Source organism: Eutrema salsugineum, unplaced genomic scaffold (assembly GCF_000478725.1).
Source record: "Eutrema salsugineum unplaced genomic scaffold, Eutsalg1_0 scaffold_2, whole genome shotgun sequence".
Lineage (NCBI taxonomy): Eukaryota > Viridiplantae > Streptophyta > Magnoliopsida > Brassicales > Brassicaceae > Eutrema > Eutrema salsugineum.
The window spans coordinates 11161611-11175203 of NW_006256829.1; the positions used below are offsets into that span (position 1 = coordinate 11161611).

Sequence of the window (13593 nt, forward strand, 5' to 3'; positions counted from 1 at the left end):
AATGCGAGAGTGGACTCGGCTTATTAGATCTGTAGGTGCGAGGTAAGACCTCGGCTTATCCTGTTTTGTTTACGAGTAAGGACTCGGTTTAGTATGCTGTAGGTGCGAATATTAACTCGGTCCACCTGTTAGCTTCTTAGATCGTATCCGAGTAGTGAAGATGTGTTCGGTATTTTTACTCGTGCGATCTAAGAGATTATGCGGGACTGGGCCCGGCTTACTTTCGTATAGTCATAAGGTTTTTGTTCCTTATGACTTATAAGAAATTGCACTACTGGGAATGCATTTTTTATGGATCGAGCATCTAGCTAGGATGTCGATGTCAATGATGTCGAAGTATTTCAGCGAGTTACGTTGTAACTACGAACTGGCGAGATGAGCTCGGCTTTAAGAAAAGAGAGTAAAAAATGAAACTAACTCAACACTTATCTTGTTTATACGTGAGTTCCTTTGTTTGATGTCGATGAGCTACGAGGTTAGCTCAACTATGCATGGTTTCCTTTGGCGAGGTCAGCTGGGTTCTTAACATTGCCGAGCTGCTTTGGGGTGTAGAAAATCTTCTTGCCCCCCTACCTGGCGCGCCATTTGTTGAACGTGGATTCGCACGGGTCAAACAAGTCAACTTATGTTGGAGAGTTTGGAGATTTTCTGTTAAATTAAGCTTAGGTCGACAACGAAATAAGAACAAAGTTTAAGACATGGTGAGGTGAGTTTGACGAGGTGGCGAGGTGAGTTTGACGAGGTGGCGAGGTGAGGTGAGTTTGACGAGGTGGCGAGGTGAGGTGAGTTTGGCGAGGTGACGAGGTGAGGTGAGCTTGACGAGGTGATGAGGTGAGATCAGCTTGACGAGGTGATGAGGTGAGATCAGTTTGACGAGGTGATGAGGTGAGATCAGTTTGACGAGGTGATGAGGTGAGATCAGTTTGACGAGGTGGCAGAGAATTTGGCGAGGTGATGGTGAATTTGGCGAAGTGGAGTGATTTTGGCGAGGTGATGATGATTTTGGCGAGTGATGGTGAATTTGGCAAGGTAGGAGTGATTTTGGCGAGTGATGTGATTTTGGCGAGGTGAGAGTGATTTTGGCGAGGTGGGAGTGATTTTGGCGAGGTGATGGTGATTTTGGCGAGGTGATGGTGAATTTGGCGAGGTGGGAGTGATTTTGGCGAGGTGATGGTGAATTTGGCAGGGTGGGAGTGATTTTGGCGAGGTGATGGTGATTTTGGCGAGGTGGGTGTTCTCATCCTTTCACGAGCTATTTCTCTTCTCCTTTCCGAGATCCCATTTTTTGGTCTCCTCCTCTCTTCTATTTATAGTGAGCGAGTAGGTGACGTGATGAAAATAAGATAATTTTGTAGGCCTTGTTAATGGGTCAAAATTGTAATGCTGATAGATTTTGATAGGCCTGTTAAACTAAATAGAGGGTTCTAAACCCACCTTCAACAGATACTACATCTTGTTTTCATCGGTTTATGCATATTTTTTATAATTCTCATTAAAGATACTGACATACAATCATAGCTCCGATAACACTTATTTATATATCTCGTGACGACACGTCGACACGACCAATAAAAGTAAAAATAATGAATTTATAATTAATGTGTAAAAACGAGAATAACCTAACCAGTTCAACACTAAAAAAAAGGTTCACCTTGGTCCTTGCATTTGCATACGATAAATATAATGAACAAGACACTTGAAAACTCACCATATAATTACTTTTAAGCTCATTAAATAATGGGGAGTGTATTGCAACAAAAGGGTGAAGATGAACGAGCGAGTCCGATCCAAGGTTGTAGATCATAAATAAAACCGCTTGAAATTTTATGCTCTCATTTTATTTTTCTCATATGCTCAACTCTGTAATAGCTTTTGTTTAATACAGTTTCCATAAATTAGTAATTGAGCAGGGTTATCTTATGTATATTTGACACATATGTAGATGGTTTGTCACACATGTTAAAAAGCCAAACAAAATAAAGACAATCTCAAAACCTTACACATGAAAATTCTAAAATCCGTTATGTAAAATTATAATTTCAAACATTTGTAGTGGATTTTGACTTATTAAAAAGGTATAGCTATTATTATTTAACTTTTTTTTCCCTTCCGGTTAAGTGGTTTACTCTTCGTTTCAAAAAAGATAGAGATTAGAAGGTGGAAACTAATCACATGGCCACATAATCTGTTATGTTTGTTTCCACTTTAGAGTTTGGAGTTGTTGTATTAGTTCTAATTACTTTATAATGCTTTGGACATATTTTATTTTGTAAAACTTCATTTGGTACTGTTGGAAAACTTGAAGCCTTCTTTTTCTCGACCAACAGCTGTACAATCTTCACGTTCTGTTCTTGACGTTCTTGGGCAAAAGTGTAGGAAGCATACTATTCAAAAATGATGTCCAGTCAACCGAGTTCCTCTTAGCCTCAGCATCTGCTAGTGCCTTTAAAGCAGCCTTACTTATAGAAGTAACCTGCTCAGGAAGTCTTTACATGTCTCCAAAAATACTCCAAAACTTATTCCAATTAACCTAGTTAGATGATGCATCTATGACACAGTTCACATTTAAACAATTATAATATCTCAAGGGGTGTAATGTTTCCAATTAAAACAAAATTAGAATTTTTCAAGCATTCCCTAAAATACTATATGACTTTGATTATCGTTTGTAATGTGAACTATAAAACAGCTCTCTAAATAACATTAAACATCAATTATAGTTTAATTGGCTATTTACGATTACGAAAATTAACACAATCTGTCTTTAAAAATATTCCTAAACTTATTCCAATTAGTCTAGTTAGAGGCTGCATCCAAGACATAATTGACATTTAAACTATCTCAAAGAGTATAGTGTTTCCAATCAAAACAAAATTATAATATCTCAAGGATTCATAAAATACTATATGACTTTGGGTTATCGCTGGTAAACCGTAAAATAGGTCTAAATAATATTAAACTTCAATTATAATTTAATTGACTAGTTACAATTACAAAGTAATAACACAACATAATCTGATTATGTTCGTCATGGTTGAATTAATCATGTGCTTCTAAGTTATAAGAACAAACACACATTATGGTTATAAAAATAAACATATATTATATTTATCCTCCAAGAGTTATGCTTCAAACTTGGGATTTGACAAGAAATTCAAATTGCACAAAGCAAGCAATAAAAAAAAAACAGATCTAATTGTTAGGACTTTTAGTTTAGTTATGATAAAACTTTTTTTTTTCATTTTAGTAAACTTAATAGAGAAATGACACCATGGTGAAAAACAAATGTTTGATCCTAAGTTAATTAACATGCATAATCCAACTGAACAAAACAAAAAGAGTCGATAGCCTTCTCTTCTTTTTGGTTTTAAACTTCACAAGGATTACTCTTGAGATTTAAAGGATTAGAAACAAGAAAAATATAGTGATCATGTACAATTGTTGTACAAGTTTTTTGTCATTTTTTACATTTTACTAGTGTATAAAAACTAATAGTTGTATGTAAGGTTTACATGCATCTCTCCTAAGCTGATTTTGTGTGTATATTCAAAGAAAATGTACTAATAGTGTGAAAACGTCTTACAATTTTTGCAACATATTTTTCGCTGCTGAAATGTGTACAACTCCATAACTCTGGCTTCTTTGAAATCCTTTAGAACCCCATGTACTCTATCCTCGTTGTCATCTGCAATTGCATAAGCACAGATTTTACCGATGTGATGTTTCGTTTCGTTTCTTGTATCGCTGCCTCAATCAAAGCTTGGACGTTTTGGAAAAGTGCACATGCACTATCTACACTGGTAAACCTGACAGTTTCGAGGTCTAGAAAGACTTTTGTTTTATTCTTCTTGGTGTAGTTCTGTTTGTCGATGATAGTTAAACATCCCATTTTGCCATGATTTATGATTTGAAAAACATCAGCATCAACGAACTTTCCCCATGTTTCATGTACCACCAGCTTCATTAGCCTTCGATGTACTACTGGAGCTTGCCAAGTTAGATCCGCCACAAGCTCGATGACCCCTTCTCAAACTAGTGAGACAGAAAACCAAATGCCCTGTCCCGTCCAATCTACAAGCATAACCAAATGAATTCAGTAACATATTGGGTGAAAACATGACACTTAAGCATGAAAATAGTCACTGTATGAAAGAAACTGAAGTTTGAAGCGGAAATAAGAAATGTATCAGAAGACGAGGATAAGGATTATTGAGTTCTTTTAGATAATATTATAACCACTGAAAATTTGACACTCAGATCACAAAGAAATAAGTATGCGAGGTGACTAGTTACACAAAGAACTGCAGATACCTTGAATCCAGCTTAAAAATCTTCATGCATTACTGTTATGGTATGTGTTAACCTGGTTATCTAACTGATATTTAGGAATGATTTCGAACCTGTGTAACGGAAATTCGGAGAGGAACATCGCGAGAGATCTTGCTTATTTCCCTATTTATTTACTTGATTGTACATTATTTATAACTATTAGTTTACTATGTCTTATAACTTATCTACGCACTAACTTATGATATTTATGTAAGAAAACTGTGTTTAAACTTTTTTAGTGTGTAAAATTGATTAATTCAATTAAGATATAAATAATTAACAAATAATGAAATAAGATTTCATTGGTCAATTGGTCAATTTTCGAAAAAAGGAAATCTCGTGAGCGTTTCCATTTTTTTTTCTTCTTATAAATAGATACAAAGCATCACTCAACAACATGTACAAATCATTATCACAGTCGACTCCTTCTCTCTAGGGTTTCCCGTCGATAGATTTTGGGTTTCTATAGTCGATCCGAAGCGTTATTGATCAGCGAATCAACCAAATCAACAATATGTCTTTAATTCAAAATCATTCACTAGAACCACAATCCAAAAGGCGAAAGCTCCAACAAGAGACTAACTATTCGTCGTCGTCTTCTTCTACTAATTGTGGTCACTTCTTCGTTCGTTACGGAATCTGTTGCAATTGTAGATCCACGGTAGGGAAACATGAAGGCCGAGCATTCGACTATCTGGTCGACGGTTTACAGTTAAGCCACGAAGCCATTGCGGTTACGAAGCTACTCACAACACACGTCACTTGTCTCAACGACAAGAAACTTCACTTGGTACTTGACTTGGACCACACGCTTCTCCACACCGTTATGGTTTCGATGCTTTCCGAAGAAGAAAAGTACATAATCGGAGAAGTTGGTTCAAGAGAAGATCTATGGAGGTTTAACGGCGGCCACTCGAGCGAGTTTTTAATAAAGCTAAGACCTTTTCTTCAAGAGTTTCTTAAAGAAGCCAACGAGATGTTCAACATGTATGTTTACACGATGGGTAGTCGTGATTATGCAAAGACCGTTTTGAAGCTGATTGATCCCAAGAGAGTTTATTTTGGAGATCGAGTCATAACCAGAGAAGAGAGTCCTTATGTAAAGACGCTTGATCTTGTGTTAGCTGATGAGTGTGGAGTTGTGATTGTGGATGATACTCCACAAGTCTGGCCTGATCATAAGAGGAACTTGCTAGAGATCACCAAGTACAAATATTTTAGAGATAAAACAAGAAGCGATGTGGAGTACTCGAAATCTTATGCAGAGGAGAAGAGAGACGAGAGTCATAAGGATGGATCGTTGGCGAATGTTTTGAAAGTTCTCAAGGAAGTTCATGAACGATTCTTCAAAGACGGAGTTGAGAAAGAGTTAAAAAATGATCCAAAAGATGTGAGGCTGCTGCTGCATGATCTCTGCACACCACAATGTGGATTTTGATCCGATTTTACTTTTTGTTTTTCTGTTAGAAATTGAACAATCTGTAACAAAACATAATATATTCATATTTCCTTTTTGTTACCGGTATCATGTTTGGACAACAAAAACATTGCGTTAGGATCGTATTTACTCAATTTACAAAAGTATAGTAGAAACTCTATAAATTAATATTTAATATATTAATAAATTTTATTAATTTTTTCGGTCCCAAATTAGACAGGTTTAAAATTTAATACAAATCGATAAGATAATAAATAATAATTTTAACAAAACTCTTATGTAAATATATGGTCTCATTAATATCATAAATTAATAATTATCATAAATAAAATTTAATATAAATATATAAGTGAGATAATCTATCAAAATATGAGTTTAGTAAAAAAATTTATTTATTTTAAATTTAAAATTCTTGTAACTCATTTTTAATTTTAACAAAAAATATTTTAAAGAATAAACTCTTTAAAAAATCTCTTTTAAAATTAATAAAAAATAAAAAAATTTTAAAAAATCTATAAATTAATAACTTTATAAATTAATAAAATAACAAAGTCCCACCATTATTGATTTATAGAGTTTTTACTGTATTGTAAAAAAAATCCTTAAATTTTAAGTTTTACTAATTCATCAAATTCACCTAAGTTATAAGATAAAGAAAATAATAATTTAATTTGAATAGACAAATTTGCTAATGTTTATTATGTGTCTTCTAATTCGTCATGCTATTATGACTAGATTTTTTTGTTTTTAAATGAGATAATTTGTTTGACCAAAGAAAAGATTTATCTTTAATTGAAAATCCATATATAGCATATATGAACAAAACTGAAAAGGTAGAAAATTTGGATAGACTCACAGAAATTTACGGTTATGACCTTTTTATGTAATTATATATAGACTATTTTCATGCTTAACTTATATCTTTGAAAGATAAAATCATTGTTTGTTAAAAAAAAATAATAATAAGTATTAGAAAGAGTACTGAAATGCGTTGCTCCAAATTGATGGTTATATTCACTCTTGTTGCTATGGCGGCCATTTCTTGTGATCTTTTCTCAGGTATATGGTTTCTGTTTTTCAAAAATAATATTGTCATTATCACATATACAATTTTGTTTATCATGTTCCAATTGTTTTTTAATGGTTGGTATAGTTGAAATGGGGATTAATGTGCAAGCTGCGGCTCCCACTTGTGGACAAGATTGTACCGAGAAATTCTCCAATCAAGATTGCTATAAACATTGTGTAGGATTGTCTTATAAAAACGGTGTTTGCATTCTATCCGAAGGACTTCCTCCTAAAACTTCTACATATCGTTGTTGTTGTTCATAAAAAATATGTAATTCATCATTCTCTTTGATCAAATATGTTCACTATAGTGAATTGTTTTTTTTTTTTTTTTTGTAGTGGGAAGATCAAACAGATACGAAACTCCATTAATGTGATAAAAAATGATTTTGTTTTAAGAAACCTGTCTCAATTCAAACTGTAAAAATTCATCCAAACAGTTTAGTTTTATCGAGGGATTGGAAGAATACTTTATTGGAATTGATATAACTAATTAACACGATTAGCTTTTACATCTGCGTGGACAGATCATGTATAATTAGTATAGTGAAATTATGTATGTTGTGTAATTTTGTACCAAAAAATTCTGAACACCATTGTAATTTTGTATTTTAAAGTACTACTTTAGATGTTTAGAATAATATTTTTCATTTACATATAGTATAACGTACAAACAAATGAAAAAATGTTTTTAATTGTTAGGATTACAAAAATGGACTGGTAAAAAGTATAAGTTGTGATTACTGTAGCCAAGGATGGAGTTTCTTACTATTGGGGAATGTATCGATCCACAAGTGTTTTTGACAAGTATCGTAAATCAAAGGAATACGTTGTGATATTTTCGTGTATATCTATATTATTAATTTAACTGACTTATCTCATAATGATCTGCTTTTTATTAGAGACCAAATTAAGGATGGTGAGCTTTCAAGTGTTTTGCTTCAAGAAATAATCTATTTTTGGTAAGAGTCCGTGTGAAGATAAGTTTTTCGTTTCTTAAAGGGGCTGAGTCTTCCTTTCTTGCGAAGGAAGGAATAAGAAGTCTCTTCTGAAGAGACAAAAAGAGCTATCACATTTTAGCTCTCTTTATAGGTTATAAAAGAAACGTGTTTGGGCTAAGAGAAGAACCTAGGTTTATAGACTCTTCTATATCAGATTGACCAGGAACTATTTAAAAAAGGAAACCTGTCAGACCGCCGTGCGACCACCCCGGCTAGGGTAAGACCACCAGGGTTTAGGGCCTGTCTCCTTAGAAATCAAGGATACAGAAGTATGAGCCTATAGACAAGATCCTGTTCAAGTAAGGTCGTGACCCATGTTGCTCTCTCTACGTTATATATACAGCGATATGGTTTTTCAAAGTAACGATGTTGGATGATTCCTTATCAAAAAGAAATTATACATTATATTGTTTTAAGAATAATTGAGGCTTTATTTATATTTAAAGCCCATCTCCATCTACTCATCAGTTGTATAATACTCTTTTCTTGTGTAGTCATGACGACAACTTTTTGAGTTTTTTCCGATAAGTATTTGTTTGGCTTTTTAATATGTGCGACAAACCATCTACGTAACATATGTGTCAAATATACATAAGATAACGCTTCTTAATTACCAATTCATGGAAACTGGATCAAACAAAAGCTGTAACAGAGTTGAAGCATATGAACAAAATAAAAAGAGAACAGGAATTTTCATATATATGTATAAAAGGTAGTGAAAAGATTTATTGCATTGTTTACCAGAGAATCAAAGCAAAAGTCGCAACAAGAGTTGGTGGAGAGAGGAATCGCTATGTTACATTTTTATCAAGTATTAATGTTGATATCCAAGTGAGAAATTTGTGATATAAACTCTCAGCTTTTAAACTATTGTAAGTTCTCAATGAACTCAAACTCGGTTCAATAACTTATGTTTGTTTCTTTTGCCGCTCAAAATCATAAACAAATCACTTCAATATTTTCCGCGGTCCTGGAGAATCTTTCAGCTGATATGTAAACTTAAGTAAACTAAGTCAGTTATATTTATAATATAGATATACACGAAAATATCACAACATACCAATGATTTACGATATTTGTCAAATCCACTTGTGGATCGATACATTCCTCAATTGGCCAATTGTAAGGAACTCCATCCTTTGCTACACTAATCATAACTCATACTTTTTACCAGTCCATTTTTGTCAGCCTAACAGTTAAGAATATTTTTTCATTGGTACGTTATGCTATATGTAAATGAAAGAGAAAAAAAAGTTTTATTCTAACTATCTAAAGTAGTACTTTAAAATACAAAATTACAGTGGTGTTCAAAACAAAAATTACACAATATACACATGATTTCACATAATAATGTTTATACATGATCCGTCCACGTAGATGTAAAAACTCACGGTGTTAGTTATTTCAATTCCAATAAAGTATTCTTCCAATCCCTCGATAAAACTAAACTGTTTGGATGAATTTTTACAGTTTGAATTGAGACGGATTTCGGTTATAACCACCTTAAACTACATGTATACAATAATTTTGTTTTAAAAAATCTATCATATACAAACGACATTGAGTTTGTTAAAACAAAATCATTTTTATTACATTAATGGAGTTTCATATCTATTTGATTTACCAAAAAACAATTCACTATAGTAAACATATTTGATCAAAGAGAATGATGAATTACATATTTAATTTATGAACAACAACAACGATATGTAGAAGTTTTAGGAGGAAGTCCTTCGGATAGAATGCAAACACCGTTTTTAAGACAATCCTACACAATGTTTATAGCAATCTTGATTTAGGAATTTCTCGGTACAATCTTGTCCACAAGTGGGAGCCGCAGCTTGCACATCAATCCCCATTTCAACTATACCAACCTTAAAAAAACAACTGGAACATGATAAATAAAATTGTATTAAAGCCAAAAACAAAACAAAAAAAAACAAAATTGTATATGTAATAATTGACAATATATTATTTTTTTGAAAAAAATGTATATACCAGAGAAAAGATCACAAGAAATGGCCGCCACAAGAGTGAATATAACCATCAATATGGAGGAACGCATTTTCAGTACTCTTTAATACTTCGTTTTTTTGTTAACAAACAATGATTTTATCTTTCAAAGATATAGGTTAAGCATGAAAATAGTCTATTTATAATTACATAAAAAGGTCATAACCGTAAGTTTCTGTGAGTCTATCCAAGTTTTCTTCCTTTTCAGTTTTGTTCATATATACTATATATGGATTTTCAACTAAAGATAAAACTTTTCTTTGGTCAACCAGATCATCTCATTTTAAAAAATATCTAGGCATAATAGCATGACGAATTAGAAGACACGTAATAAACATTAGCAAATTTGTCTATTCAACTTAAACTAAGGATTATAGCGCGGAAATATTTTTTTGACCTTCAATTACGTTAAATTATTTTGCAAAAACAATTATTTTTAAAAAACAGTTATTTTGTAAAAATAATTATTTTGTGAATTTTATAAAATAAGTTGATCTCTATGTAGAGTTTTTTTATATTTTGGTTTGAGTTGTAAAAAATTAGTTAATTCGTATATAAGGTTATTTTTTAAGTGGGTCAAGCAAAATAAATTGTTTATTTAACATATAAGACATTAAACTAATATATTATCGAGCCTAATACACAAATATTATAATATTATAATCATCAAATCTAATTTATATTACTTAATAACTGAGTTTCATAATTTGTCTACAAAATATAAAAATCAGTTTTATATTCTTTAACTATATATGTAAATAAATATAATATTATTTAAAATTAGGTTCGATATAAAATTAATTAAAATATAATAAATTATATTTAGTTTTAAAAGATAAATTATAATATTTAGTAGATTAAATATACTATATTTTTAAAAACTAATATCTTGAATTGCGAGATTTATTTGGTGAATATTAAAAAAATAGAATCATAATCCATTCATATCGAATTAACCCGTTTACTTAACATGTTTGTACTGGATTAGAATATAAAACTAATTATAATATGCACCGTTTGATAACTTTTACTTCATCAAAAATTTTTTTAATTAAAAACAATTTTTTCATGTCAAAATTTTGGTAAAAATAACTAAAAAATTATTTTTGTATAATAAATATAAAAAAATTACAGTTAAAAATATTTCACTATTTTTTATATCATAATTTTAGTCTTGATTTTATATTATTTAATTGTGAATTTGTTTTTATTTTTTATGTTTTTTAATTAAATATACTTTGTAATGTCATTTGAAACAAAATATAAAAAATTACCATATTTTTGAATATAGAAATTAAATAATAAATATACTCTATTAAATGAAAAACAAAGACTTTCCATATTTTTTCTCTATATCATTTCCTATTTTAATAATGTTTTGTTATTTGTAATGGCATATCAGGTAATGTTTTACAAAATAAAGGTTATTTTGTTAAATGTCTACTTAAATAATAATATAGAGATTATTATTTTTTGATGTTATAACTTAGGTGAATTTGATGAAATAGTAAAACTTGAAAGTTAAGGAGTTCTTTTTACAATACTTGTGTAAATTGAGTAAATACGACCCTAACGCAATGTTTTTGTTGTCCAAACATGATACCGGTAACAAAAAGGAAATATGAATATATTATGCTTTGTTACAGATTATTCAATTTCTAACAGAAATACAAAGGTAAAATCGGGTCAAAATCCTTAGAAACATTGTGGTGTGCAGAGATCATGCAGCAGCAGCCTCACATCTTTTGGATCAATTTTTAACTCTTTCTCAACTCCGTCTTTGAAGAATCGTTCATGAACTTCCTTGAGAACTTTCAAAACATTCGCCAACGATCCATCCTTATGACTCTCGTCTCTCTTCTCCTCTGCATAAGATTTCGAGTACTCCACATCGCTTCTTGTTTTATCTCTAAAATATTTGTACTTGGTGATCTCTAGCAAGTTCCTCTTATGATCAGGCCAGACTTGTGGAGTATCATCCACAATCACAACTCCACACTCATCAGCTAACACAAGATCAAGCGTCTTTACATAAGGACTCTCTTCTCTGGTTATGACTCGATCTCCAAAATAAACTCTCTTGGGATCAATCAGCTTCAAAACGGTCTTTGCATAATCACGACTACCCATCGTGTAAACATACATGTTGAACATCTCGTTGGCTTCTTTAAGAAACTCTTGAAGAAAAGGTCTTAGCTTTATTAAAAACTCGCTCGAGTGGCCGCCGTTAAACCTCCATAGATCTTCTCTTGAATCAACTTCTCCGATTATGTACTTTTCTTCTTCGGAAAGCATCGAAACCATAACGGTGTGGAGAAGCGTGTGGTCCAAGTCAAGTACCAAGTGAAGTTTCTTGTCGTTGAGACAAGTGACGTGTGTTGTGAGTAGCTTCGTAACCGCAATGGCTTCGTGGCTTAACTGTAAACCGTCGACCAGATAGTCGAATGCTCGGCCTTCATGTTTCCCTACCGTGGATCTACAATTGCAACAGATTCCGTAACGAACGAAGAAGTGACCACAATTAGTAGAAGAAGACGACGACGAATAGTTAGTCTCTTGTTGGAGCTTTCGCCTTTTGGATTGTGGTTCTAGTGAATGATTTTGAATTAAAGACATATTGTTGATTTGGTTGATTCGCTGATCAATAACGCTTCGGATCGAGAAAGGGAACCCAAAATCTATCGACAGAAACCCTAGAGAGAAAGAGTCGACTGTGATAATGATTTGTACATGTATTTGAGTGATGCCTTGTATCTATTTATAAAGAAAAAATGGAAACGCTCACGAGATTTCCTTTTTGAAAGTTGACTAACACGAGATTTCCTTTTTTTGAAAGTTGAATAATATACACACGTGTGCAGATTCATTTTGTTGGTATGGGATTAGGCAATAACAAGATATATATTTTCTTTTCTCTATCGAAAAGGCAACATGAGATTGAACATGTCAACAAAGATTAATTTGAGAAAGACATTAGCAAAGTAAACAAGCAAAACAGATTCGTCTTAAAACTAAGGTTCAGGGTAAATTTATCTCTGAAAAATTCAAAATTCATGGGAAACAAAAGAAATTTTTCAACTTTCAGCTGCATCATCACTAGCTAGAAAGCTGACTTCTTCTCATCAATTCAAAAACCAGAACCATCCATCTCGATTTTCTTCCTATTGGCTAAAAATTTGAACTGAAATTAATCCAAAAAAACAGAAACTTGAACCGTAACAAAGAGCTTTTGGTCATTGCAATTTGAGCAGAGTACCTTCAACACCAAACGAAGGGAGTAACAACTGGCGACTGTAGCGGTAAATCTGATCAGGAGACAGGCCGTGGTCAAGCCCGTGTTCAATCGTCGCCGCCGCCGTTGGATAAGAGTAACCGTTAGATACGGCGTCGCATCGGTCGGCCGCCACCGCCGTCTCCGGGAGCTTGGCTTCGAGAGACGATATACGGTGCTCGATCTCCGCCTTCTTGAGCTTTAACTCTTCCAATTCACGGACGATTTCACCGCTCGCCTCCATCCCGGCAATGTCAGAGACCGATAGTAGAACCCTAGAGCAGAGCAGCAAAGAGTCCGATGTCAGTCAACGGCGATACGTTGACTTTTTATACATTGACGGTTGGATTTGTGCTTCTTTGTCGAAAAGGTTTTTACCTCGAGCGGACAAAATATAGCTATGTTTGGTTCTGTTTAGTGTTTACAAAATTCGGGCTGTTCAAAAAAATAAAATTAAAAAAAAGTGTTCAAGT

General features: G+C 32.7%; 4 protein-coding genes and 1 non-coding gene across 5 annotated transcripts; 2 read left to right on the forward strand and 3 right to left on the reverse strand.

Annotated features, from left to right (window-relative positions):
* Nucleotides 1–4843: 4843 nt before the first annotated feature.
* Nucleotides 4844–5767, forward strand: LOC18017529 (RNA polymerase II C-terminal domain phosphatase-like 4). Its single transcript, XM_006401542.1, has one exon. It carries the CDS (start codon nucleotides 4844–4846, stop codon nucleotides 5765–5767), a length of 924 nt encoding a protein of 307 aa, XP_006401605.1.
* Nucleotides 5768–6753: 986 nt separating this feature from the next.
* On the forward strand, nucleotides 6754–7099 carry LOC18017530 (putative defensin-like protein 66). Its single transcript, XM_006401543.1, has 2 exons — nucleotides 6754–6826; nucleotides 6921–7099. Exons 1-2 carry the CDS (start codon nucleotides 6754–6756, stop codon nucleotides 7097–7099), a joined length of 252 nt encoding a protein of 83 aa, XP_006401606.1.
* A 918-nt stretch (nucleotides 7100–8017) lies between these two features.
* On the reverse strand, nucleotides 8018–8145 carry LOC112087003. Its single transcript, XR_002899852.1, has one exon. It is a non-coding gene; the product is annotated as a small nucleolar RNA U3 (small nucleolar RNA).
* A 1378-nt stretch (nucleotides 8146–9523) lies between these two features.
* LOC112086763 (putative defensin-like protein 66) lies at nucleotides 9524–9901 on the reverse strand. The gene is given in 3 exon segments (XM_024156471.1): nucleotides 9524–9596; nucleotides 9598–9700; nucleotides 9835–9901. Coding segments are annotated over 3 exon segments (243 nt in total).
* Nucleotides 9902–11544: 1643 nt separating this feature from the next.
* LOC18017531 (RNA polymerase II C-terminal domain phosphatase-like 4) lies at nucleotides 11545–12465 on the reverse strand. Its single transcript, XM_006401544.2, has one exon. It carries the CDS (start codon nucleotides 12463–12465, stop codon nucleotides 11545–11547), a length of 921 nt encoding a protein of 306 aa, XP_006401607.2.
* Between the last annotated feature and the right edge of the window lie 1128 nt (nucleotides 12466–13593).